The 25,695-nt window shown below is 56.3% G+C and overlaps 2 protein-coding genes and 1 long non-coding RNA gene across 25 annotated transcripts; 1 reads left to right on the top strand and 2 right to left on the bottom strand.

Annotated features, from left to right (window-relative positions):
- On the bottom strand, positions 1-11,695 carry LOC132511800 (uncharacterized). 2 transcript variants are annotated; one of them, XR_009537750.1, is made up of 4 exons: positions 11,058-11,695; positions 10,275-10,408; positions 1,258-1,375; positions 1-208 (listed from the first exon to the last, which is right to left on the bottom strand). It is a non-coding gene; the product is annotated as an uncharacterized LOC132511800 (long non-coding RNA). The 2 variants fall into 2 exon arrangements; XR_009537749.1 differs by lacking the exon at positions 10,275-10,408.
- On the top strand, positions 10,346-15,694 carry SLC25A39 (solute carrier family 25 member 39). 10 transcript variants are annotated; one of them, XM_060135458.1, is made up of 13 exons: positions 11,336-11,464; positions 11,753-11,855; positions 12,340-12,439; positions 12,573-12,632; positions 12,729-12,788; positions 13,063-13,172; positions 13,511-13,578; positions 13,722-13,846; positions 14,025-14,198; positions 14,524-14,633; positions 14,848-14,929; positions 15,008-15,088; positions 15,176-15,694. In XM_060135458.1, the coding sequence occupies exons 3-13, from the start codon at positions 12,355-12,357 to the stop codon at positions 15,289-15,291; spliced, it is 1,071 nt and encodes a 356-aa protein (XP_059991441.1). In that variant the 5' UTR covers positions 11,336-11,464; positions 11,753-11,855; positions 12,340-12,354; the 3' UTR covers positions 15,292-15,694. The 10 variants fall into 10 exon arrangements, with proteins under 10 accessions (XP_059991438.1, XP_059991437.1, XP_059991441.1 ...); XM_060135452.1 differs by having other exon boundaries at positions 13,039-13,172; XM_060135459.1 differs by having other exon boundaries at positions 11,337-11,464; positions 12,744-12,788.
- Positions 14,300-25,695, bottom strand: RUNDC3A (RUN domain containing 3A). Of its 13 annotated transcripts, none has more exons than XM_060135438.1 (12): positions 25,378-25,692; positions 21,620-21,735; positions 21,081-21,229; positions 20,809-20,894; positions 19,897-19,986; positions 19,703-19,783; positions 19,396-19,561; positions 19,124-19,281; positions 18,832-19,011; positions 18,186-18,323; positions 17,965-18,071; positions 16,649-16,928 (listed from the first exon to the last, which is right to left on the bottom strand). In XM_060135438.1, the coding sequence occupies exons 1-12, from the start codon at positions 25,482-25,484 to the stop codon at positions 16,786-16,788; spliced, it is 1,521 nt and encodes a 506-aa protein (XP_059991421.1). In that variant the 5' UTR covers positions 25,485-25,692; the 3' UTR covers positions 16,649-16,785. The 13 variants fall into 13 exon arrangements, with proteins under 13 accessions (XP_059991414.1, XP_059991415.1, XP_059991416.1 ...); XM_060135439.1 differs by lacking the exon at positions 16,649-16,928 and adding an exon at positions 17,186-17,550 and having other exon boundaries at positions 25,378-25,695; XM_060135431.1 differs by lacking the exon at positions 17,965-18,071 and having other exon boundaries at positions 14,300-16,928.

Raw genomic sequence — 25,695 nt, 5'->3', positions numbered from 1 at the left:
CAGAAAAAGATTTATTAAAAAGGATTGGCTCACATGACTATGGAAGCTAGTAAGTCCAAAATCTGCAGTGTGAGCCTGCAGGCTGGAGATTCAGGAGAGCCGATGGTGCGGATGAAAGTCCAAAGACGTTGCTAGAGAATTTCCTCTTGCCTGGAGAGGCCAGTCTTTTTGTTCAATTCAGGCCTTCAACTGATTAGATGAGGCCCACCTGCATTATGGAGGGCAATTTGCTTTAGCCAGAATTCAGTGATTTAGATGTTAATCTCATCCAAAAACACCTGCCAAGTTGACACATAAAACTAATCATCACACAACAAACTCACAGATATAGAGAACAAACTAGTGGTTATGAGTGGAGAGAGGAATGGGGGAGGGGCAATATAGGGGATTAAGAGGTACAGACTATTATATATAAAATAAGCTACAAGAATATATTGTACAACACAGGAAGTATAGCCAATATTTTATAATAACTATAAGTGAAGTATAACTTATAAAAACTACATTGTACACCTGTAACTTACATGATATTGTATAGTTGATATAGTACATCAACTATAGTTCAATAATAAAAAAAAACTAACCATCACATTATCCCTTGTTCATTTTTCTCCCGTGTTTCTTTTTCTTGTTGAACTGTGGGAGCTCTTTATATAGCCTGGATATTATATGTGTTGCAGATATTTCCTCCCAATCTGTCATCTGTCTTTTATCTTTGTTAATGGTATCTTTTGTGGTCAGAAGTTGTGTTGTTATGTCATCTGAAATCTAGCAATCGATCTTTTCCTTTGTGGCTTCTGCCTTCCCGCAGCCCACACTTGCTTAAGAAGTTAGAAATATGTTCTTCCTGGTCTGTGACAATTCCTGCTGTGGTCCCACCTCGGATGCCAGCACTACCCTGGATTGAGGCACCACAGTGATAGGAGATTCCACTGAGAGGCCTGACATGAAGAGAACCCCGGATGTGACTGGCTAAGAGGTTCCTCAAGGTCAGGGTTGGACAGCTTCCCTCTCTCTCCCTCTTTCTGCTTCTTTCAGCCTCTCCCCAGTTCTTCCCATCACCCCTTCAGGGTTTTCTTCATTCAGACTTCCAGTTCTGCTCTCACAGAAGAGTCACAGCTGCCCCAGGGCCAGGGGCCTTTCCCCCCAAGATCTTGAATTGCCCGATAAAACATCAGATGCCCAGTTAAATTTGAATTTCAAATAAAGACACATTTTTAAAGCATAATTATGTCCCATGCAATATTTGACACATACCTTCAATTAAAAATTAATCCCTGGGAGTTCCCTGGTGACCTAGTGGTTAGGATCCGGACTCTCACTGCCAGGGCCCGGGTTCAGTCCCTGGTTGGGGAACTGAGATCATCTCTTCAAGCTGTGCAGTGTGGCCAAAAAGAAAAAAAAAAAATTATTCCTCGTGTATCTGAAACTCAAATTTAACAGGGCATCTTATATTTTTATTTCCTAAATCTGGCAGCCCTGAACACTAAGGTTGGAGTGAGGGCACAGAAACAGCCCCTGCCTCGAACACACCTACTCCTTCCTTCCCCATCCTGCCTGAGTCACCTTAGGGTGAGTAATTGTTGCCCCAGTTGCTCAGGCGTCTGCCCTCCTCATCGGGCACCTGACTGGTGTCTGTGGGGCGCTGCTTGGCCCTCCAGCCTGCCTGGGTACGTGTGGGGGAGGGGAGGCAGGAGCAGGCCAGTACCCAGGCCAGAGGCTGTGGCGGGATATTTGGCAACAGAGGCACCAGACCTGGATTCCTGACCTAGCATAGGCCGTGAACTTGCCCAGTGCCAGTGGGCAGGCCACTTCCCTTGTTGTTTTTTAATCAATTACTATTTTTAACAAAGTATACCATGCAAATAAATTTTACTCAAGTTATAACACAAAGCAGCACTCTTTTTTTTTTTTTTTTTTTTGTCTGTGCTGCATGGCATGCGGGATCTTAGTTCCCTGACCGGGGATGGAATCTGTGCCCCCTGCAGTGGAAGCTCGGAGTCCTAACCACTGGACCGCCAGGGAAGTCCCAACACAAAGCAGCACTCTTATCCTCTCTCTTTTCCTGCACCAGGCTTCCACTTCCAAACCCTTTAACGGTTTCTTCTGTGACTTTCCCTTGTGTGCTTGTATGTGAATTCTTAATTCGCCTTTGGCCTCAGTGTGTTCGTCTGGGCAGTGGGTGAGCACTGCCCTGCTGTCTGTCCGCTGGGAGATTCAGAGTCTACACTGAGCTGTGGCGACTCCACCTGGCCCCGGCTGCAGGTAGAGTGATGCTGGATGGTATCTTTAAATCCAACTGTGGGGTGCAGGATGCAGGGTGGGGGTTCAGCGGGAGGGAAGAGAGGGGAGAAGGGGGAAGGCAGGTAGGGGAAGTGGATTACTTGGCTTTGCCCTGTAATGGAGGGAGCTTCAGGGATCCTGATGTGCAGGTCTGAGAGCCCCTCATCTCGCTGAACCCCCCTTCTATGCAACGAGGAACCTAGCGCTCAGCGAGGAAACTCCTCTCCGGTCCCCTTCCCTCTTACAAGCTGTGTGACTTGACACCTCTCTGCCTCAGCGTCCTGGTCTTTACGTTGAGGACACAACAATAAGGCGCTTCCCTCAGGAATGAGATGATTCCCGCAGAGCCCTCAGCTCAGGGCCTAAGCCAAGTATGTGCTCAATTAACGAAGCTGCCACCGTTGGTTGTGGTGATTCCTCCCCTTGGGCCCTCCCCAGCTCCCCCTCACACATACCTTAGCCTGGGAGACTGCCCACCCGCCCCTCAGCCCACCTCACCCTCTCCTCTCGAGCCATGGCCCATGTATCTCTCTTCCCAGAAATCCACCTGGACCCCCCACGTGGCTGCACCCCATGGCATCCTTCTGGCCCAGAGTCCAGAACCCTGTCCAGGAGGGTCTATTTGCACCTGGTCCATTTCAGACTCCTGAGAAGGGCACCCCATCAGACCGAAAACATCAGGACCCCTCAGCCAGACCAGGGCAGAGGGGCCAGAGGAAGACTCAACCCCTCAGGGGTGGGGTTGGGGCAGGGAGACACAGGGTAGGGTGAGCTGGGTTGAATTCTCCTCCCATCCAGACGTGGAGTCAGCATCTGCCTTGTGTGGGAGAGGAAGGCACATTCCCAGATCAAACTTTCAGTTTCTTACGTTCTAAGAGCAGTGGGGTGATCCAGAGAAGAACTTCCTGGTAGAGGCAAGGACTGACCCCAGCGAGTCTCCAGAAAGCCCGATGGGCCTCTGGGACAGGCAGGTGGCAGGCGCTGGAGGACAGGAGCCAGCTCTTTCCTGGAAACCTGGGCAGTGGGCTGGCATCTGGGCAGTGGCACCTTGTCTTGGCCTGTTGATCTCAAATGCCAGCTCGGCCTCTTCCCAGCTGGGTGACTTTGCCTTATTTTTTTGACCTAAATGCCCTCATCTGTGAAATAGAGTAACTGTATTATCATTACCTGCCAGGGCTTCAGGAGGATGGAATGTGCTTGCACACGTATGTAAAGTACCAGGCTCAGGGGACTTCCCTGGCGGTCCAGTAGTTAAGACTCCACACTTCCAATGCAGGGGGCGCGGGTTCGATCCCTGGTTGGGGAGCTAAGATTCCACACGCCACACATGGCCAAGAAAAAAAGGAGTACCAGGCTCATAGTCGATCCTCATAAGCTGTCACCTCCATCTCCACTACTCCTACGATCGAGAGAATTTTGCCAACTAAACTCCATTTATTCAGGACTAAAATTCATTTTCCTATTAAAATTTACAAAATCAATGATGTAAAATCTGCCGCCACTCAAATGGAAAAGAAAACATCCAGCCAAACCCAAGACAGGGGCTCAGATCCTCCAAACCCTTCCGAAGGTCCTTCAGGGTGCTGGCCCTGCACCACATCTAAGGACACCCCGTCCGTCCCCTGGAAGGCGTGGGAGGGGCTGGGCCCCGATGGTGGTCTGGCCAGTGTCATACCTCCCTGTGGGTACAGGGAGAAACTTTCCCTATCCTGTGCCTTTTTCTGAACTTGAGAATGCCCTGGGGGCAGCTGTGCCCCCTCAGTGGTTGCTGCATTGCCTGTGGACTCTAGGAGTTGGAGCCTAGCCGTTGTCAAGGGCAGCAAGTGGCCAGGTTGGGTCACGGAAATGGAAGGACAGCTTGGGCTGTGGGCACTGTTGTCTTGTTGACTGTTAGGGCTGGAATGTTAATGAACTTGGGGGCGGGGGGGGAGTGGAAAGGAGAAGAATCAGGACCATGTTTTGCCGGCCTCCTCTGTTCCACGTCACTGAGTCCTTCTAACAACACTGCAGAGTGTTAGCTCCACCTCGCAGATGTATGAGACACTAAGGGTCTTGTCCAGGGTCATCCGGCTACTAAGCAATGGTGTCAGTATCTGAGTCCAAGCTGATCAGACCTCAGGGCTTTTGCCCACATCGCGAGGCTCCACCGGATGCTGACGCCAGCTCAACTTGTCCTCCCTCCCAGCCCTTCCAGCCCACCTGAGCTCTCCTGTCCCCTCTCCAGGCAGGCCCCCTAGGGGTCAGGAGACACCCGCTTCAAATCACTTGGACAGGTCACTTAACTCCTCTGAGGTTGTTTCCTCATCCGTAAAATGGGTCCACGATAACCCCCACATGCCCTCTTACACAGTCATGAGAGGTTCAAATGGGATGATGGATGTAAAGAGATCTTGTAAAGTGGCACATAAAATGGGAGGAATTCTTTTTAGGACATCAAAGAGGTTCCTCTTGTTAATCTGATGATTTGTCTCTGAAGCACTGGGCCAGGGCTTAGGTGAGGAAACTGCCTTCTCCAGAAAATTCAGAGAGGTCGGGTCAGAGTCATCTCCAGGAGCCCAAGGAGAAACAGAGAGAGGAAGCAGCTACATGTAGGGCGGGACAGGAGGAGGGAACTTCCCCCCCTCAACCCGGGGCACGCTTTCCGGGTCACAAACCTCCTTCACACGCCTCATCTGTCATCTTAAACCTCTCAGCAGTCCCGGACATCAAAAATGATGAGAACAAGGCCCAGAAAAGAGACAAATTCCCCCAACAAGTCAGCAGAGAAATCTGTACTCAAATGCACATCAGGGGACTTTAATTCAATTTCTTATGTTAGGATGGTTGCTGGTTTACTTGATTTCCATGGTTTTAAAAAGTAGGTCTGGCTAATGTTTATTGAGACTCACATTGTGCCAGGTTCTGTACTAAGCTCTCCTTTAATCTTTAACGCAGGCTTGCGAGGTAGGTACAGTTATCATCCCCATCTTACAATGAAAGAAGGAAGACTCAGAGGTTAAGCAACTTTCCTGGGGTTGTGTAGTTGGAAAGGTGTGAAGCCAGAAATTGAATACAGGTCTGGTCCAGAGCCTGTGTTCGTAACCATCATAGTTGTTCTTTTCAATGCCAGATTTTCTTTCAGTGTGAGTGCCCAGCTCTCATCTGAGCACTTTCCTTCATCCCAGCCTGCTTGGCCCTCCCTTGGCCTTCACTATGGGTTAATCTCCATCAATGTTTCCTGACCCCCCCCACATCCCCCTTGTTCTAGGCCGTTTTAGGCCCTCTCCATCACGTGACCTGTTTTAGTGCCTTCACAGATGTCCTTCCTGTCTGCAATTGTCTTGTTTATTTACTTGTTTGTGTGTGTCTCCTGCACTAAAGAGTGTGAGCAGGGACCCAGTGTGGCTTGTTCCCTGCTATATCCCAGTACCTACAACGGTATTTGGCACACAACACTCAAACATTTTTAAAAAGAGAAAAAGAGAGGGAAACAGTAAATCAAAAAGAGAGCGAGAGAGGGAGACGAACACAGGTCAGGCCTTTGGTCCAGGCCCAGCTGGGATGGCTCCTCCTCAGTTTGGGTCACTGAGACACGGGCTCAGCCCTGGCACGGCCACGCTTTTCTGGAGGCTGACATGCTCCAGGCAGCCTCGGGCACACTGAGAAGCAGAACCTGCAGCCCCAGAAGGCAGTGACACTACATGGGACCCCTGGTGCTTGGGGAGCTCATGAGGTTCTCAACAGAATCAGATCCAAAGTCTTCTTTTGGTAATATAGTTCGTAACTCTCCTTCAATAAATTTTCCGAAGTGAAATTCACAGAGAGTGTAATTTCCTGTGCACGTTTTTAAAAATCTGTATTAAATTCAAACTGTAATAGAGAGGAAAAATAAAAGAAAGTAATTTAGAATGAAATAATATGTATTTCTGTGTGTGAAAGCTCAGGCTTGACTCCACGAGAGAACAGAAGCTTGCAGATGCCTATGAATCACTGGCAATGGAGAATCGGAAATGGAGGCCCAGCGCTGGAGTATTTTGTTAGTAACTCAGCTCACACCAGCCAGGTGGCCAACAGGATGAGATGTTCTGAATGGTGAATGATCCTTGGTAAAGTTCTAACGGAGACAAAGCTACATCTTCCTGAAGACTGCATGGTAGTTTTATTCCTGGGAAATTCTATAGATTATCAATATAAAACCATTTAAAAAGATATGGGTGAAATAGAGCTGGCTTCGAGGTCGGATAATTATGAACAGATTTCTCGAATCTGCAGATGTGGAACCCGCGGATGCAGAGGGGCCGACTGTATTCCCCGTACTAGGCCATTTTATGTAAGGGACTTGAGCATCCCCGGATTTTGGTATCTGCAGGGGCTCCTGGAACCGATCCGCCATGAATACCGAGGGACGACTGTATGTGGTTGTCCAGAAACACAGAGGAAAGCCGCGAGGTGTACGGGGATAAATCCCTGTTAATGTCAGACTGTCCTACACTTTATAGGACATTGAGCATCCCTGCCCTGACCTCTATCAAATGCCAGGGGCTCTGATCTTGAGACAATCACAAACGGCCTCATAAATTCCCCAAATTTCCCCTAGGGGGCGGTAGAGCTCAGATCGAGAACAACTCCCCGCCCCTCTGTTTAATTTAACACTTATCTTTGAGGTTGTTTTACACTCGGAAGTGGAAGTCAGCATCCCTTTCAAGGTGGTATTTGTTATATGGGGATATTGTCAGGCAGTCCCTTTGCATGGCATTCTGCTGTTACAAACAGGGCTGCGGTAAGGGCGGGTCATTTCGCACATGAGCAAGCCAATCAGGGAGGAACGTTTACAAGTGGCCCGGCTGAGTCACAGGGTTGGGCATTTGGAATTTTGATGGCTATGGCCCAAAACTGCCTTCCTCGGGGGTAGATTAATCCACACTCCCCAGCAGAGTAGAGAGTTCCAGGCGTCCGGCGGGGGGTTGGGGGGAAGGCAGCTCTGCAGTCTTAGCCAGGACCCTTCACCTCTGGAGGCCACTTCCTCAGACCACACCCAGGGTGCTCCCAATGAAGACTTGGGTGTCCAGAAACTTCCCAGCTCATCTTCTCAAGCCAGGGAGGGGCTGGGGGGGAGACAAGAGAGGCCTTTCCCTGGGTGGGCTGATTCTAGCTATTACATTTCTTTCTTTTTTTAACCTTCAAAAAAAAAAAAAGATACAGGGACCTCCCTGGTGGTCCAGTGGGTAAGACTCCGTGCTCCCAATGCAGGGAGCCCAGGTTCGATCCCCGGTCGGGGAACTAGATCCCGCACGCAGGCATGCCTGCTGCAACTAAGACCGCGTGCAGCCTAAATAAATAAATACTTAAAAAAAAAGATAGCTTTGTTGTTGTGTTTTTTGTTTTTGTTTTGTTTTCTCGTGCATGGGTTGCGGAATCTTAGTTCCCCGACCAGGGATTGAATCCAGGCCACCGAAGTGAAAGCCCCGATTCCTAACCACTGGACCACCAGGGAATCCCCAGCTTTGTTGCTTTCTGATTCTATACATAATATATATGTATTTCAGAGGGAGAAATCCCCTTCCCCACCAACTTTTTATTTTTAAACTTTTTAAAACTTCAGAAAAATTGCAAGAATGGTACAATGAGCACCATGTACCCTTCACTTTGATCTACAGTTGTTCACATTTTGCTACGTTGGCTTTATCTTTTTATTTTTGCTGAACCATTTGAGACAGTTGCAGACATGTGCCACTAAACACTCAGTGTGCATTTCCTAAGAACAAGGACATTCTACAAAACCACTGTATGGTTACCACACTCAAGAAATTTAACGTTGATAAAGTAATATCAACTATACAGGCTTTATTCAGTTTTCTCCAGTTGTCACAATAAAGTCCTCTATAACTTCCCCACCCCTCCCTGCCCCCAGGGCCCAATCAAAGATCTGACTTGGCATTTAACGTGAGGCCTAGAGTTTGGATTTCTCTTCTCCGGTTCAGTGGTCCTGCAGCCTGGGGCCTTGCCTACAGGAAGGCATCTCTAGGGAGGAACGGTTCAGGCCCTGAACTCAGAGGTGCTGGTAGCGTCCACGGGAGGGACCTGAGCCCTACTTCAGCCGCATAAATGTCTTCCTAGGCCCTGCGGGTGCAAGCTGGGGCTCGCCCTGGAAGAATTCAGCCTTACAATAAACTATCTTCTGTTTACCTCACTTGCCAGGCAAGGACTTGTCCATCAGTCCCTGAGATAATCCCTGGGGCTGGTACTGTTTTCTCCCCTTTTACAGTTGAAAGGAGTTTCTGTTTTTCCATCTGACAGGGAGGCCGGTGATGGCCACATAGAGCCACATGCTGCCTCTAGTAGGACCACAGGGTGTGTGGTCAGCGTGAACCACGGCTGACACAGCCAGGACAGTGGCCGCCTCCTCCTCAGGCCTCTAGGCTTGCTTCTCAGGTCAGGCCAGTCTAGCGGGAGCCCCACAGGTTCATGGGCATCTCAAGGCTCTGGATCCACCCTGCAGTCGCTATGATCGTCCTTGGACGACACCTCCACCAGCTCCAGTGGTGGATAACTTCTCCCTTCCGCCCAGACGGTTGCCAGCATGCTGGCATTTGGTTATACCAAGGTTTTCTCAGCCTCCAAGCATTTACATGTAGGGGATGGCAGGGAGTGAGATCTACTCAGCTCTGGGTGGGACTACAGAACTGTTTGTCGACTCAGCTTTTCACAGACATGACTTTAGCTAAGAGTCTGTAAATTAGCAGGATGGGTAACTCATCCTTATTTTCAGTTGAGGAAACTGAGGTGTAGTGACAGATCTCAAAGGCATCCTATTGCAAGAAGAAAACCAGAAATGGAGTGCAAGCCCCTCATTCTACTGTGAAGGAAACTGAGGCTCAGAGGTCACCATGTTTGATTCCTGGCTGTGCTACTTTGCTCTGGGAAGAAGGTGTGTAAGGAGTTATCATTATCTGTGCCTGCATTTAGAGGCAGAGGTGGGACCAGAATCCTGGTTGCTCTAAAGACCCTTCCCAGAACTTTCTGTGCCACAGGTCCTGGAGTGGGGCGGGGGGCAATCAGTAATAATAGTAGTGGCCACCAGCTGCTTGCCAAGTGCCAGACAGGGCTCTAAGCACTTTAGAGCTATTAACTCATTACATCCTCAAATTCCCATGAGGCAGGGGTATTTTGATCCCCATCAGCTCATTTATAAATGGGTGAAACGAAGGCTTAACGGACTCTAGATACTTGCTAGAGGTCCCACAGCTGCTGCAGCAGGCAGCCCAGATTGGAACGAGGTCCCGCCCTCCCAGTGCTCTGATCTGGAGGCAGGTAAGTGGTGCAGCCCCACGGCGCTGTATCTTAGAGTTCTTTGGGGCCTGAGGCCTGAGTAAACATTTGCAGGGAGCAGAGAGCCCTGGTTGAGAATGGGATGGGATGGGAGATCCTCTGGACTCAGGTAGGAGGGGGTTTGAATTCTAGCTCTTTCATTTGTGTGATCTTGGTGCAACTTGACCTCTGGGGTCCCCATTTTCTCATGTGAAAAATGGGAGAGTGCGTAGGAGAAGGCTGGATTCTACTCCACACCAGGAGTCATTACACACAAGGACCTCAGTTTCCTCCTCTGTAAAATGGGGGGGAGTTATCTCTTGGCTGATGGCTGTGAAACTGTGTAAGTCATAACTTTGAGGGAGTAAAGGACCCTAATAGGGGCTGGGTTCTCGCCCTGTCGGTTTATAAAATTATTTTGTGTCATTTCAGAATTCAGTTGGTATGGGAAGGGCATGTAAAGGGCGCCTTCTCTCAGGGCCCTTTTGATCAGCAGCACTTCACGGGTCACTCCCCGCCCCCCATTTCGGGCTTCCTAGCGGTGGAGAGCCGCAAAGTCTTTTCTCAGGGAAAGCACACGGTTGGCCCCTTGGAACCCACGTGCTAACCCGGCGTGCACCGGCTGGCGGGCGACTCCAGGCCCGGACGCGACCATTCTCGGGGTAAGGGGCGGAAGAGCTGGTGACGTCAAAGTCACAGCCTACCCTTCTTAAAGGCGCAGGCTCGCAGCCGGTGTTCCTTTTTCTCTTAGGACACACTTCGCCGCACGAAAGTTTTAAAAGCGAGACAGCTGATCGGGTCTCGGGTGCGGGGCTGGCCCGGGACAGAAATGCGGCTCCTGAGAAGCGGGATCAGAGACGTCCAGGATTAACGCCCACCTGTCACTCGGGGAGGCAATGTGGTGCGGGGGAGGTACTTGTCCAGTTCTTAACTTTAAGCCTCCGTTTCGTCTTCTGTAAAACGGGGTTAATAATGATCTACTAGAAGTTCTGAGACGTAGAAGAAATAGGTTTCGTGAGAGAAACCAACACAGAAATGTCGGTCTCCTTCTCCCCTACTCAATCCTATTCCTGTGCGAAGGAGGAATCCGAGACCCAGAGCGGTGTTGTAACTTGCCCAGGGTCACAGGGAGGTGGGACGAAGCCCAAGTTAAACCCGGTTGAACCCACGTCTCCCGGCTCCCGGGCCAGCCTTTCCTCTCTGTCCAGCCTGCCTGGCCCGGGTTACTTACTCGTCAACTTCACTACCCACACCCGCAGGGTACCCCTCAGTTTTGTCAAGTGGTTTTGCAGTTGCAGTCTCGATGGATTGTTAAATAGGGACGACCCTGTTTGATACGGTCGCCGTAAAGTTGTAAAACATCAGCAACGAGCCCGATGGGTTAATGTTTGCCAGCACTATTTCATCGCCCCCCATGGCCTTGGAAGAACTGATTCAAACCTCCGCCACCAAACAAATGAGGGAAATGGGGAGAGTGCTTTACCCACGTTCGTCTAGAAAGTTTGCGGGAGCAGCGCTCGGCCGGGATGCTGGTGGGGTGGTGTTGGCGACAATACGCTGTCAAGTACGGTGCTGCCTCCAGGTCAAGCGCGGCGTGGAGACTCGCGACCTTGGCGCGCGGGCCCGGCGGGGCACCCGCGGCGCGGGGCCGCGTTAGCGCGGGACCCAGAGGAGGCCGCGAGTGGGCGGGCCGGCCTCACTCCGGGCAGTCGGCTGGTCGGCCCGTGGGGGGGCGGGGCCTCGCGGCGCCGTCCAGGGGCGGGACGGGCTCGTCCAGTTTCCGAGTCGGCCTGGGTGCCTAGCGAGCGGGAGTGGAGCCGGTCCCGGCCGCGGAGCCGCTATGGGCCCGCCCGGCCCCTGGCGCCGCGCCGCGCAAGCACCGGCCTAGAGCCAGGTGGGCGGGGCTGGACCTGGGCTGAGGGTCCGGCGGGGGGCGGAGGCGGGAGTCGGGTCTCTGGGGGTCCCGGGAGCCTGAGCCGGGCCTGGATGGGGGCCGGGAGTCGCGGGCCGACCTAGTCGGCCCCACCGGGCGCCCTTTGCGCGCGGGGCCAGGACAGAGAGTGTCGCCGAGGGGCGAAGAGCGATCTTGTCTCCCCATGCCTGCTTCCCGCACTTTCGACCGGCTCCCCTGAGAAAGAGATTTTGAGGGAGAGGGAGCAGAGAGGTTATCCTTCCCATCCAGGCTTGGGGTTTGGCCCTCCGGCCTCGGGAGGACGGGCGCGGGGGAGGGCCGGGAACCCCCGCCTGCAGTCCCAGAGAGTGGACGGACCTTTCGCCGCCCTCAGGTTTGTTACCTTTCCCTCCCTGCCGGGGTCTACCTCTCCACGTCCGGTGACTCGAGGCTCGCATGCGCCCGCCTTGGGGCTGGGTGCTGGAGTGGGGGGCGTAGGGGGGCGGCTCAGGCGTTTTGATCTTTGCGTCCCCCAGGCCAACCCGAGCACCTGCACTGAAGAGGTGCGCAGTAAGCCCGTGTGGTGAGGGTGAGGAATGACGGTGGGTCATTGCCGTCCATTAACTGATGGATGACTCTCCCAGATTCCTTCCTAACTACTCCCACGGTGACCTTGGGCAGGTCACCTCATCTCTGAGCCTGTTTCCCCTTTGGCAAGGTGGAGTTGACAGTAACTGCTATAAAAAGTGGTTATGCGAAACTCATAGTGAGTGAGTGGGGTGAGGGTCCAGCTAGTGTCCCCAAGAGCCTCTGCCTCCTTTCTCTCCCTCCCCCTGACTCCGGTTTTGTGCTCCAATTGACTGACGTTTGTTTTTCAGAACTGAAGCTACAAGATGGCTGACCAGGACCCTGGGGGCATTAGTCCCCTCCAACAAATGGTGGCATCCGGCACTGGGGCTGTGGTCACCTCTCTCTTCAGTAAGACCTGGGATGGTGGGGTGGGGGCAGCTTGGGACTGGGGCAGACCAGAGATTAGAAATGACTTGGCTCTGGAAGAGGGGTTCGGGGCAGGGTCCTGAAAGGAGCTTTCAGACCTGCCCTCCTCCCCCAGTGACCCCCCTGGACGTGGTGAAGGTACGCTTGCAGTCTCAGCGCCCCTCGGTGGCCAGTGGTGAGTGTCTGACCCTGAAGCCAATAGGGGGTGGTGTCAGGGGTCCCAGAGATGAGGTCCCTGGGGCAGGTGGGGAACATTTGTGACTTGAGGTAGTGCCTTGTGTTTTAGAGCTGATGTCTTCCTCCAGACTCTGGAGCCTCTCCTACGCCAAATGTGAGTGCCCCACGCCACGGGGGACCTGTAAGTGTCCTGGGGAGGGATGTCCCAGTCTCCCCGGGGCACACGGGGGCCTGACAGCCACGGACTAGTACGAGTTTCTAGATCACATTAGCTAGCTCTCTGTCCTACACAAGAACGTCCACCCAGGGACCCCAGGCTCTGCTGGCCCTCCAGGGATGGGAGCTCACCACCTCCCTGTGAGGTTCCAGGGCTCTGTCATGCTAATGCGCCTCCCCTTCCCCAGTGCCCTCCTCTCTCCAATCCACAGGGAAATGCCTCCTGTACTGCAATGGTGTCCTAGAGCCTCTGTACCTGTGCCCAAATGGTGCCCGCTGTGCCATCTGGTTTCAGGACCCCAGTCGCTTCACTGGCACCGTGGTGAGGAGCAGCTGTACCCTTAGCTGGGTCTGTTGGCATTCCTGAGGGATTCAGATTGGTCAGGCAGCAGACCCAGGAAAGAACGGGTAGCGCAAAGCACATAGGGGTGGCCAGTTCAGTTTGGGAAGGGTTTTCCTGAGGAGGTGGGGCCATCACAAGATTTTGAAGGGTGAATAGGAGTCTGTTTGGAGCCAAATAGGGAATTCCATGTGTAGAGGCCTGAGGGGCTACCGGGTAGGAGCGAGGGCATCAGGCTAGGGCCCAGCCTGGGCCAGCCCCACCACAAGCCTTGTTCATGTTCATCCTCCCTCCTCCTGGGCTGGTGTCTGCTTGGCCAGGATGCCTTTGTGAAGATTGTGAGACATGAGGGCACGAGGACCCTGTGGAGCGGCCTCCCAGCCACCCTGTGAGTACCCCAGTTCTGCGTATTGCTTTCCCCTGATACCCCACTGACCCCTTACTCCCATGTTGCCTGGCTGGGTGGGGCAGGGGAAGCTTGGGAGGTTTGGGAACTTTGGGGAGTCTCGGCTAACCTGTTCACGCCCCTAGGGTGATGACCGTGCCAGCCACTGCCGTCTACTTCACCGCCTACGACCAACTCAAGGCCTTCCTGTGTGGTCGAGCCCTGACCTCTGATCTCTACGCACCCATGGTGGCTGGCGCACTGGCCCGCTGTGAGCACAGCCCTGGGCTTTCCACCTTCCTTTGACCCCACCTGTGCTGGAGCCCAGTCTGGACTCCCAGCTCCAACCTCTGCCAGCCTAGGGGTGGGGGGGACGTTCAGGGCCCCCAGACTCTGGTCAGGCTGCCCCTGGGACCTGTAAACTGACCCCTCCTCACTGGTCCCCGCAGTGGGCACTGTGACTGTGATCAGTCCCCTGGAGCTGGTGCGGACAAAGCTGCAGGCTCAGCATCTGTCATACCGGGAGCTGGGCACCTGCGTCCGAGCAGCTGTGGCTCAAGGCGGCTGGCGCTCACTGTGGCTGGGCTGGGGTCCCACTGCCCTTCGGGATGTGCCCTTCTCAGGTAGGCACCAGGAGTGCAGGGATTCGGGTAAGGGAGCCCAGGAGGTCTACAGCCAAGTCCCAGCTTTGCTACTACTGACCTTGAAGTCACGTAAACTCTCGGAGCCGGGAACGCCTCATCTGTGAAGTGGTCCCAGCGGGCGGGATGTTCAGCAAGGTTTTCACAAGATACTTCTTGCAGGGCCTGTTACGGGAACCGGCACGTGGCAGGCAGGCTTCGTAGCTGGGAGGGAGCGGTCGTGATATGAGTCTGTGAAAGGTGGGAGGATCGTGGCCTGTCCCACTGCCCTTCCCATCTCTAACGAGTGAACCCCTGTGCCCCCAAGCTCTGTACTGGTTCAACTATGAGTTGGTGAAGAGCTGGCTGCGTGGGCTCAGGCCGAAGGACCAGACCTCCGTGGGCATCAGCTTTGTGGCTGGCGGCATCTCAGGGACGGTGAGTTGACCAGGCTGGGAGCGTGGCCAGTAGAGGTGTCCTTGGGGTGACCTGAGGGCCGTTGCAGATGCTCCGGAAAAGAGTCCTTGCTTGCCTGTCAAGGAGTGCGCTCCCCCTGCCCTTCTGAAGCTCTAGCTGGGGCTGGCAGACCCTAGCCGCGTGCAGGGGATAGGGGTCCTGGGAACGGAGACCAGCCCTCTCCCCACCCCACCAGGTGGCGGCCATCCTGACTCTACCCTTCGATGTGGTGAAGACTCAGCGCCAGGTCGCGCTAGGAGCGGTGGAGGCTGTGAGAGGTGAGGGGCCCCGGCTGGTGCGGGGCAGGGCAGGCAGGGCCCCAGCGGGGTCTTACAGGGCCTCGCCTTGGTTCGCAGTGACGCCCCCGCACGCGGACTCCACTTGGCTACTGCTGCGGAGAATCCGGGCCGAGTCGGGCACCAGGGGCCTCTTTGCAGGTGAGCGGCTGTGTGTGTCCACTCCCTGGTGGAGGTGGGGCTCCTGGGGACCCGACCTCTGACCCCAGCCTCCCCCTCCCACCGCAGGCTTCCTCCCAAGGATCATCAAGGCCGCCCCGTCCTGTGCCATCATGATCAGCACTTATGAGTTCGGTAAAAGCTTCTTCCAGAGGCTCAACCAGGAACAGTTTCTGGGCCCTTGAAAGGAACGAGGGGACAAGGACCCAACCTCTTCCGTGGTGGGAGTGGGGCGGGAGGAGACTGAGCCAAGTGCCTTTTCCTCAGCACTGCGGGGAGGGGCCTCCTTTCTCTTTCCTCCCCACTCTGAGCCCCAGGGGTAGGCGGCTGCCCCTCTGGGCCCATGCCGACCCCTCCTCTCTCAGACCACTTTCTTCCTGCTGCTCCCCATTCCCCAGCCCCAGGAATCATCATGCCCTCCCCTCAAGTTCAAGACCAAATTTGCTAACTTCTCCCCCCTTCTTTTCCCTGTGGGTTTGCTGTAGCTGGGCCTGCCCCCAGGAGCCGCGAAGCCTTGCGCCCGGCATAGTTTGCACCCACCCTTGTTAACTCCTTGAGTCTAAAGATGATAAACTTCTTTCCACTGCCTCTGATTGTGGGGGTCTCTGGGGCGGGTGGGAAGCAGGATTTGGTGAGTGATTTGCACAGAAGAGGGCTCGAAGGGACCTTGATGTTGCCTTTGGCTGCCCAGGTGGCACCCACATAGAGGACCCCTCCCACAGTGTAGTGAGAGCAGGTGGGGATAAGGACCCTGAGTTGAGGGGGTGGTGAGACCTCTCCCCAAGGGTACACTTAAGCGACAACCCAGGAGGGAGGGTGGCTTCACTGCCAGGCTTTGGCCTAATGGAAGGGTCTGGATCTCTAGGCCGAAGCTGTATTGCTCAGGATGATGGAAGGGAAACGGGGCCCTGCCAGGCCTTGCCTTCTCCATCCTGCCACCCAGGATGTCCAGCATCTTCTTTGCCTGGGGTAAATGAGTTACCAAAGAGTATCAGGCCGAAGGGTCCTTACATGTTTTTGTCCTTCCCTGGGCTGACCGAATATTTAGGACACTTGATACAGAAGCTCCCCACTTCTTGAATTATTCTGACCAGTCTGCTCCCAGGGGGCACACCTGATTTTATCTGGTCTAGCATCACCTTGGTTACGGGCCCAGCACTAGCGCCGCCGCATCCTGCCAACCTCAGAACAGGGCCCCTGTCCCAGTCCCCCCACAGACAAGGCTGCTCGCAGTCCTCTGGTTTTTATTTGCCTGCTACCCTCATAGCTGCCCCCCGCCCCCCCCAGCCTGGGGGCTGAGGAAGGAGTGACTCGGGGGCATACACAGGGACAGACAGGAGAGGCAAGGGAGGCGGCAGTGCCAGGCTGGGCCACCAGCTCCTGAGGAGGGCGGGGAGATGAGCGAAGGAGAGTCCGGTAGGGAGCTAGCCAGGCAGCAGGGTCGCCAGAAGAATAAGCTTCCTGAGGGCTCCCTGTGGCCCCGGTGCCCCTGCCTCTTGGCCCAAGCTGCCTCCCTTGGCAGCTCCCGCCTCCACGGGCAAGAAGCTGAACCGGGCTAGAAGCAAAGGGTGTCTCCCGAGAGACGCCTGGCTGAGTGGGCAGCATTCCCTGGAGGGTGGCCTGGATTGGGGGGCTGTGAGGAAAGGCGGCAGGGGGACCGGCACCGCCCACGCCGCTCCTCAGCTGGGGCTCAGTGCCGGGCTGCCCTCGGGACTGTCGCTCACCAGGCACTCGTTGGATTTGAAGCTCGCCAGGGACTTGCAGCTGGGGATGGAAGCCAGGGAGCCGCAGAGGCCCAGCATGGAGGGCGTGGGGTCCTTCCCTGGGGAGAGAGGGCGGGTGAGGCGGGGCCAACTGGTCTGTGTGTGCGAGTTGCGTGTGTGAGTTGGGTGTGCACAGGTGCAGGCGGTGAAGGGACAGCCCTCAGGTCACCCATCTGGAGACCTTCCTCATTTCTGGAGCGCTTGCCTTTTTCAGTTAAGCCCTGGTAAGCACCTGCCCGTTTCCATGCACAGAGCTTGGGACACTGTATTGTAATCGTCAGTTTATGTCTCTGTCTCCCCCCGAGGGTTCATCCTCTCTCTTTGTCCATTTATTAAACACACGGTGAGCGCTTGTTCCGTTCCAAGCATGGGGGATACAGAGAACGGACGAGACAGTCCCTGCCCTCACGGAGCTCACAGTCTGGTGGGGAGACAGACACACGGACAATCACAAACACAGTGTGGCGGGGTTTCACGTCCATAGCCTGCCTTGTGTCAAAGAAGATCTAGGGTCATCCAGTACAGTGTGGTTTTTAGAAAGAAAAGACAGGTAGTCCAGGCACCGGGAAAACTAGGGTGGGAAACCAAGGTGAAGCCAGAGGGGGGAGGGCAACACAAAATGCATGCGTTGAAGTCCTGGACATTCTCTTGAAGGGAGCCACTAATTTGGCTCTGAGCTTCCTGGCAGCCAAAGAAAAGGGGGAAACAACGATCAGGCGACTGGTTCACAGAGCGCATGAGTTAAGAGCAAATTAGTTAGGCGAAGAACTCCCTGAGGATTTGCGGGGCTCTTGAGGACGTCATGATGCCAAAAGCCATGGAGCCCTCACCATGTGCCAACACTGGTGATCATTTTAAACAACATCCCCGTTTTACAGATGAGAAGGACTCAGCAAGGTGGAATCAGTGACCAAGCTCGCACAGCCAGAGGAGGCGCAGCTGGGATTTGCCTGACGCCCCAAACCAAGCTCTCAGTTGCTGTGCTAGGTTCTTTGGGAAGAGTTGAATGAATGAGGGAAGTGGCCAGGGCCTGACTACAAGCCCCAAGGCCTGGCCTCAGCCCTTCCGGGATGGGTGCTGGATTGGGGGGCTCACCAATGGGGCCCCAGGGCTCCTCGTCCCGCTTGCCCTCTCCCAGGCGCTGCGAGTCCGAGCTCAGACTGGCTTCAGCCGACAGCGGCTCCGTGCTCATGAAACTGTGTCTGTAGCAAAGCAGAGAGCGGGTGTGCGGGCAGAGGCCCACGGCCCCATTGCCCATCTTCCCTGGTAGAGGAGGGAGTGGCACTAAGGCCGAGCCAAGCCTGCCTGGGGCTTACCTCCGGTAGAGCTTAGGGTTGTTGGCGCCCTCGGCCCCATTGAGTGTTCCCAGTGACGGCCATTGGTTGACCAGGCGTGTGGTGACGTCCTTGGAACCCTGGGCCAGGGGAGCATGGTCACCGGGGATCAGACCTGTCCTGGGATGGGGAGGGGGGGTCAGGCCTGGCTGGAAGAGGGAGCAGAAGTGGGGAAGAGGGGCTCAGCAGGAGGGGAGGGGAGGGGAGGGGTTAGGGTTGAAACCTGGGTAGCAGAAATGGGTAGGAATGCTGAGGGTCAGTGGGGCAGACCCTGGGAGCCAGTGGAGGGTACTGGGGGGGCCACGGCGGTGACGGGAATTAGTGCACTCGTGCTGGGGGCTAGGGGGATAATGAGATGTTGCGGGGTCAGCCAGGGTGGTGGACGGGTGGGTGCGGAATAGTGTGGGAATCATGAAGGGTCAGGGGCGCCACAGTCATGCTGGGAGGTCACAGGGTGATGGAAACGTTCAAGGGGAACGGTTAGAGGGATGGGTAGGGGTGAGGTCAGGGGTCACGGTGGGTGACGATGGTCAGTGGACCTACGCTGCAGAGCAGAGGAGTGGTGAACAGAGGGAACAATGCAGTCATGTTGAAGGTCGTTGAGTCACGTTAATTAGAGGTCCTTAACTGTAATCTTGGGGTCCCAGGAGTACTGTTCAATGGCCATTCTAGCTTATGTCGGGTAGTTGAGGGTGAAGTGGGGAGCCGGTTGGTGGGGGGCCTTATGTCGAGCATGTTAGGTCGCGGTGGCGGGAAGGGGGCTGGATCTCCGGGTGGCAGTGACGGACTCGGGGGTTTGATGCTGGTGCTTGGTATAAGGGAAGGTGGCGTTAGACTCAATGGGGGCGATGGCGGGGATTCCCTGGGGTGATGTGGTCGGGGTGGCCGAGGACCGGGGTCAGGGCCGCGGCGGCACTCACAGCTGCTCCTGCAGCTCCAGGATCACTCCTTCCAGCTCCCGCTTCTCCCGCTGGTTCTGTGCCGCCGCCTCCTCCAGCTGCAGCTGCAGCCGCCGGTTCTCCGCCTCCAGGTCCTTCAGCTGCGACTCGCGCAGACGCACCAGCTCCTCCAGGTAGCCCTGCGGGGGCGCCGGCTCAGCCCCGGCGGCGAGAGGAGGGGGTCCCAACGGCCGCCCGCCTTCTGCCGGGCTCTAAGCGCCCGCCCCGCCCCGCCCCCGCCGCGCGCCGCGCACCTTCTGCGCGTAGACAATGCGAAACTTCTGTTCCATCTTGTGCCACTTGCTGTACCAGCTGTCCTCGTCGGTGACGAGAGGAAGGTACGGGTGCTCGGGCGAGTTGTCCTCGCTCGTGCTGCTCTCGGCGCTGTGCCGCTCCTCCTCGTCGGTCAGGTAGTCGTAGCTTGGAAGGAGGGCGCAGTGGGCACCCCCTTGGGCAGGGGGACCAGGATGCCGCCCAGCCCGCCCGTCTCCCGCAATCCCCGCCCCTCAGGGCCGTCGTCTGTCCGCACCCAGCAACCCCCGCCGCAATCGGGCTGCTCACCTCTGGGTGAACTTTAGGTAGGGCGTGTAATCGATGACTACGGGGGTCTTCCCGTCCAGCACTTCGCCCTTTAGGCAGAAGCTGGGGGCAGAGCAGCCACAGGGTTGGGGGCGGGTATGAGGGGATGGGAGTGCGGACCTTCGCAGAGAAACAACCTCAACCCCCCACCATGGCCACGGCCACCCAGGCCCCACCTGAAGTCTATGGCGCTCAGTCCGATCAGCATCCCGGTGAGGACCGTGGCTTCCTCCCGCAGCATGATGGCTCCCGAGTCATAGAAACGTCTGCGGGGAGGGGTGAGGCACTGCCGGTGTAGCATCCTCCCAGGGAGCCCCACCCCTCAGAGCGTCTCTTGTTGGCTTATTACCAGCCTTTCCTAGAGGGAGGAGGTATCTTCTTCCTGCTCACCCCTCAGACTGGGGCCCACTGGGGATAGCACCTGTGTTTCCCACCTATTAGAACGTGTGTGCCCTGAGACTAGACCTCCATCCTCAGAACTCCCCCTTCCCCACCAAGCACTGGGTCACCCAGATCCTTAAAAAGCAGGAAACAAGTCCTAAAACAGTGCTCGGCGTACAGTAGATGCTCAAAAATATGTTGACGTGAACTCGGAAACGTGAGGACAGGCTAGAGACACAATGCAGTCAAAAGCCCGCAGTGCAGGGATTGAAGCGCTGACCGCTGGGGCTCTGGAGGCCGTGCGTAGCAAGTACAGACTGCTGCTACTGTTTGGGGAGCAGGTAGGGCTCTGTGTTGTAGGCCAGGGAAGGCCAACAAGTAAAACGATACACAGTTGAGGCTTGTCCAGAGCTGTGTCTGAGAGCAGAGCTGTGCATGAGATCAGTGCTGGGGGTCATGGGAGATGATGAATTTGACTTGGAAGAGGCGGTGGTGGTGCTAAAGGTGTGTCCTGGGACTGCAGGCCCAGCTGACTGGTGGACAGTCTGGGAGATGGAAACTAGCAATGCATACTGGGAATTGTAGTCCAGGTACTGAAGGTTACAGCAGGAACTTAAGGATCAAGTGTGTTTAGGCAATGAATGTACACACGGGGACTTGTGGTCCACACGGGGACTTGTGGTCCACACTGACTGAGGAGGTCTGACCTGGTGGTCCGGGTGTCCCGTAGGGCTGTGGTGATGTATTCCGACATGCGCTTCTCCATCAGTGCCACCCGGATCCACGCCCGGCCCTGGAAAGCACGCTCACCTTTACTTGCTGCCCCGAAGGGACTCAAGTGTGCACCACTGGGTCTGGATCTCCTGTGGCCCTTCTCCCCAGTGCCCGTGGGCAGGGGCCAGGACCAAGGAACAGGCAGCCCTCCCGTATCCAGAGCAGGGAGCAGCTGCCCTGGCCCTGCTCGCTGCAGGCCACCTACCTTGGCTCGGGCAGTGCTGATGTTCTCCATGTTCTCAATGCTGCTTACGCAGTTGTTGGGCACTTTGCTGCAGGCCAGGCGGATGTAGTCCCAGAAGCCCCGCTGCCCGTCTGAGCTGAACCAGCTCACCGGACCTGCTGGGGCACAGGCTGAGCCAGGGCAGGGAGGGGGCTCAGCAAGACCAGGGAACTCGGAGAGGGTCCATGTAATGGGGCGCACACATGCATAAGTATAAGCAGCCATGCACGCGCGGAGTGCCTGTCCCAAACGCACGCGCACACACATGCATGTATGTACAGGGCACATAACTGCACACCCATGGCTGGGGCTTGTGGACACCCACTGTCTTGTGCCCAGAAGATCCCCTCCCCTCTTCCCAGCTCTGTGCATGAGCTTCTGCGCATGGTCCAGGATTGGGGCCAGGGTGAATGATGGAGTTCAGAAAGCCACAGAGTAGATCAGAGGGGGATGGGTAGCTGGAAGCCAAAGGCTGGGAGTTGGGAGGGCTGGGCAGTGGGGGGACAGGAACCTGGGCCCACCTTTGAAGCGGTGGCTGAGGATCTGCTCTAAGATGGCTGCAAAATTCACGAACTCCTCCGATGAGTCATCGATGGGCTCTGCCGTGTACTTCTCCAGCAGCGTTTTCACAGAGAACCTGGGTGAGGGGGAGGGAGAAGGGGCAGCAGGGTGTCAGGTGAGAAGACAAGGTGATGGGGGTAGAAGGAAGGCAGAGAAGAGGCCACCAAGAGCACGGACGTGGTGGGGAAGCAGAGGGAAAGAGGGCGGGAGACAGGTGAGACTGTAGTGACCCTAGAGGGGCTGTGACATGGGAGAGTAGGGTGGCAGGTGGGAGACTGATTGACAAAGTGGGTGACAGGAGAGGTGAGAGGCAGAGAAAGAAAGCTTCAGGAACAAGGTATGAGAGGGGATGAAACAATCAGTAGAAAGATGAGGCACCTGGAACCAGCGGGCTAGCCCAGAGCCCCTTCCTCCTTGCCCACCCTTTGGAGTTGCATTCTCTCTGTCAGAGAAGGGGAGGGGTCGGATAGGAGTTAGGAGCTGTTTTGTGCCCCGTCCTCGAGCTGCCTTCTGCTATTGCTGGAACAGTCTCAAGTCCCTTCTGGGGTGGAGTGCGGGTCACCTGTACCAGGGCATGTGAGTTAGCACCAAGCACATGGAGCGTAGGCACGCATGGGTGGCCAGGTGGGCTTCCAGCACACGGATGCCCCCCTTCCCCCTTCTCCTTCCTAGCTTGGCCACCCACACACCAGCTGCCCAGAACCAGGCGGTGCAGAACTGGGCCGGGGGAGGTGCAGGGTGTGGGTCTGACACACTCAGTGGGTGGGAGGGGGCATTGGCAGCAGATCTCTGGAAGGGGGCTTGGGGGCCCGGACACCTGGCTTCTCAGAGAGGAAGGAAGCCAAGGGAAGCCGATGGGGCTGAGAGGCTGGAGCACAGCAGCCCCCGTCCCTCCCTCCAATCCTGCCCGGAGCCTCAGCTCCCTCTGCAGTCCCTATGCCTGCAATCTCCACCGGCCATCACTGCAGTGGGCTGGGACAGGGAGGAAGACATGGCTCCCAACATCCCATCATGGCCCCCTGTGGGTGGCATAGCAGGGGTGAGGTATCCAGGGACATGGGGGCTGCTTGGAACTGTCCTTTTTACCCTAAGCTCATCAAGCCCTGTGACGTGCCCAGCACTATACTCTGCATGTGTTATCCCATCCGTCCTTACAACAGCCCTGGGTCCTCAGCTGTCACTGTCAGTTCCATTTGACAGATAAGGTAACTGAGGGTCCAAGAGATTGACTGATCTGTTCAAAGTCACACAGCTTGTGAGAAGTCAACAGGTATGTCTGACTCCAAAGGCCTTGCTCTTTCTGCTATATCTGTGGCCTCCTGGTGGATGTCAGGATCACCGAGGCCCCGACCAACCCCTGCCTCCTCTGCCCTCTGTGCTCCAGCCCTCAAGCCTCGGCCCCTGAGGCTCTCAGGGCAATAGCACAACCAAGCCCATGGACCTTCCTCCCTTCCCTATGGGCTTAGAGTTAGTTGGTCTGGCCTGAAATCAGAGCCAGGTCAGTGCTGGAGTTGCACTAGAGAGAGGCAGCCTGGATGGACCCAAATCTTGCGTCCGTGTGATACCTGGTGACCTTGGACAGTCATTTAATCTCTCCAAGGCCCATTTTCCCCAGGTGCAAACAAGAACAATGGTACCTGCCTCATCAAATTCTGGTTCAGATCCCAGGAAGGACTGAGAGAAGGTGAGCACAGGCCATGGGGTAGGGGTGGTGAGGAGCTGGGCCATTAATGGGAGAGCCGGAAGGAGCCTGTGTTTAGGGCGTTCATCTGGGCTTCATTATGCAGCCCCGCCCCCGTGATCTCTTGTCATTTGGGTCAGACCTCAGTGGGGGCCTGCGGCTGGTTTCAGCATGGCAGCCATCTGCCATCTGTCCTCAGGGGTGCTGCAGCTGGTCATTGCCCCCCCAGGAGCCCCATGGTGTGTCCCCTGCTCAGAGGTGCAAGGCTGCTGCAGGTTACCATGGAGACAGGGCGGCCAGGGCCCAGGGGAGCCCTCGGCCTGCTAAAGGGAACTGTTCTGGGAGCTGGAGGCGAACCACGTGACAATGAAGAGGCGGCAGGGGCCCGAGGGGTTCCTGAGCCTTTGTCATGCTCCCAATCTTCCCCAAAACTCTATCCCTCACATCCCAGCTCTAAGCGCACTTTCAATCCACCAGAACCTCTGCTTCTGCAGCCTAGGCCAAGGGGAGTTCCCCCCTTTCCCACACACTCGACAGGCCCAGCTGTCCTGGCAGGCAAGAGAAGGAAGAGGAACCTAGGAGATCAAGCGAGGGGAGAGGGACTGGAAGGATGGCATCGGGACGGGGCGATTTTCGTGTGCCAAGCACAGGGCGCGGCACACTCCTTGGTGTGGCTATTACATCTACAATGGGGATGATGAGGCACCCAGGGCCCAGCGTGGTTAGGAGACTTCCTCAAGGTTGTACAGCTCAAAACTGATAAAGTAAGAGCTTGAATCTAGGACCATCTGTGTTTTACACCACACGCTGGCGGGATGTGGGGGGTGAGCGTGGAGGCAGGGGACCGCGTTTGGGCTGGACCATTGCTGCACTCATTCCTTCTATAACATTCCAGGCATTTTTACAGAGGTCAGATGTGCACAGCACCGTGCTAGGCACTAGGGATATAATGGTGTGAGACAGATGCAGTACGGTTGGGTGTGTGCCCAGGAACCTGGAAGGAGCTGTAGGATACGGAAGCCAGGGCATCAGGTGGGCACTGATTCCTGGGGGAAGGGGCAGGACCAAGGCCAGTGTGCAGGCACGTGGGACTGGCAAGGGAAGACAGCTGAGCCCTGCACTGGGGGCACCCTGCCCTCAGAGGCGGCGTGGGGGAGAGGGGAGGTGGAGAAGGAAGCTGGCAGGGGCATCCTAGGCGGGGAGATGAGTGCAGGTGGGGGCTGAGAGACTGGCCATTCCTGGCTTCACAGCAGGGCAGCGGGGGTGAATCACTGCAGGGCTGGGAAGTGGGAAGCTTCACTTCCTGGCCCCAGGAAAGTGGGCAGGTCTTCCCAGTACTGCGACAGCCCCACCCTCAGGAACCAATGGCTCTGCCCTCCCAATCTCCTCCCCTTGAACCCAGGAGACCCAGACTTCTGCGGTCAGGCCCTCAGTCCTTCCCAAGGCAGTGGCAGTGCCGTGCCTTCACTGGACGCATTCAGGGACTTTGCCTACATGCCCAGTTGACCCGGCCATAGGCTGCAACTGCCCAGAGATGGAGGAGGGCACCATCCCTGATCCAGGATTTGAGCACTGGAAAATCTCCCAGAAAAGCCCCACCCCAGAGAGGCCAGGCTGACGGGAGTGGGAATGAGGGTACGCTTGGAGGGCGTTCATCCCCCTATCCCATCAGTTCTCCTCTGCGCACCCAGCTCCCGCCCCCAGCAAGGGAGCCAGCCATCCCCACCCCTCCCCCTCACACACAATGTCACTTCCTGGTTCTCACAGGAAGCTGCAGTGCCAATTAAACACCCCTCACCCCCAGGCCCCAGGCTGGGCATAGGCCTGGCTTGACCTAGAAGGGTAGGGACCAGACCTCCAAACCCCCTCCAGGCCTGGGCCTGAGGATAGCGGACGCGCCCCTCCTAACCCTGTGCTCCCTCCCTTTTCTCCGCGGCTGCTGTGCATCCTCCCGCGGGCACGCTCAGTCCAGGTCTCCGCAGCCCGCCCCGCCGCCTCTTCCTGACCACCCCACCCCCGCCCGCCAGCGGTGCCCACCTGCACACGGTGATCAAGTTCCTACGCTCCACAGACACGTTGCGGGAAGACGCTTTCTTGGAGGACAACCCCAGAGCCATGGTGGTCTGGACAAAGCTCGCTTCCATCCAGATGTGTAGCCACTGCTGCCGCCTCTAGCTGCCCCCGCCACCCACCCGCAGCCCCGGCCCCCCCGCCGGATCACGGCTGGGCCCTCTGCCCACCGGGGCCCCTCGACCCCTCCAGGGCCATCCTCCAGCCGCTGCGCCTCTGGCCGGGCCCCCTGGCTCCCTCCCCCGGCGGCGATTCCGGAGCAAAACAAGGCAGGGGAGGGAGCTC

Source organism: Lagenorhynchus albirostris, chromosome 20, assembly GCF_949774975.1.
Source record: "Lagenorhynchus albirostris chromosome 20, mLagAlb1.1, whole genome shotgun sequence".
Classification (NCBI taxonomy): domain Eukaryota; kingdom Metazoa; phylum Chordata; class Mammalia; order Artiodactyla; family Delphinidae; genus Lagenorhynchus; species Lagenorhynchus albirostris.
Note: the sequence above shows the minus strand (reverse complement) of the source record. Positions and strands in the feature narration are given on the sequence as shown.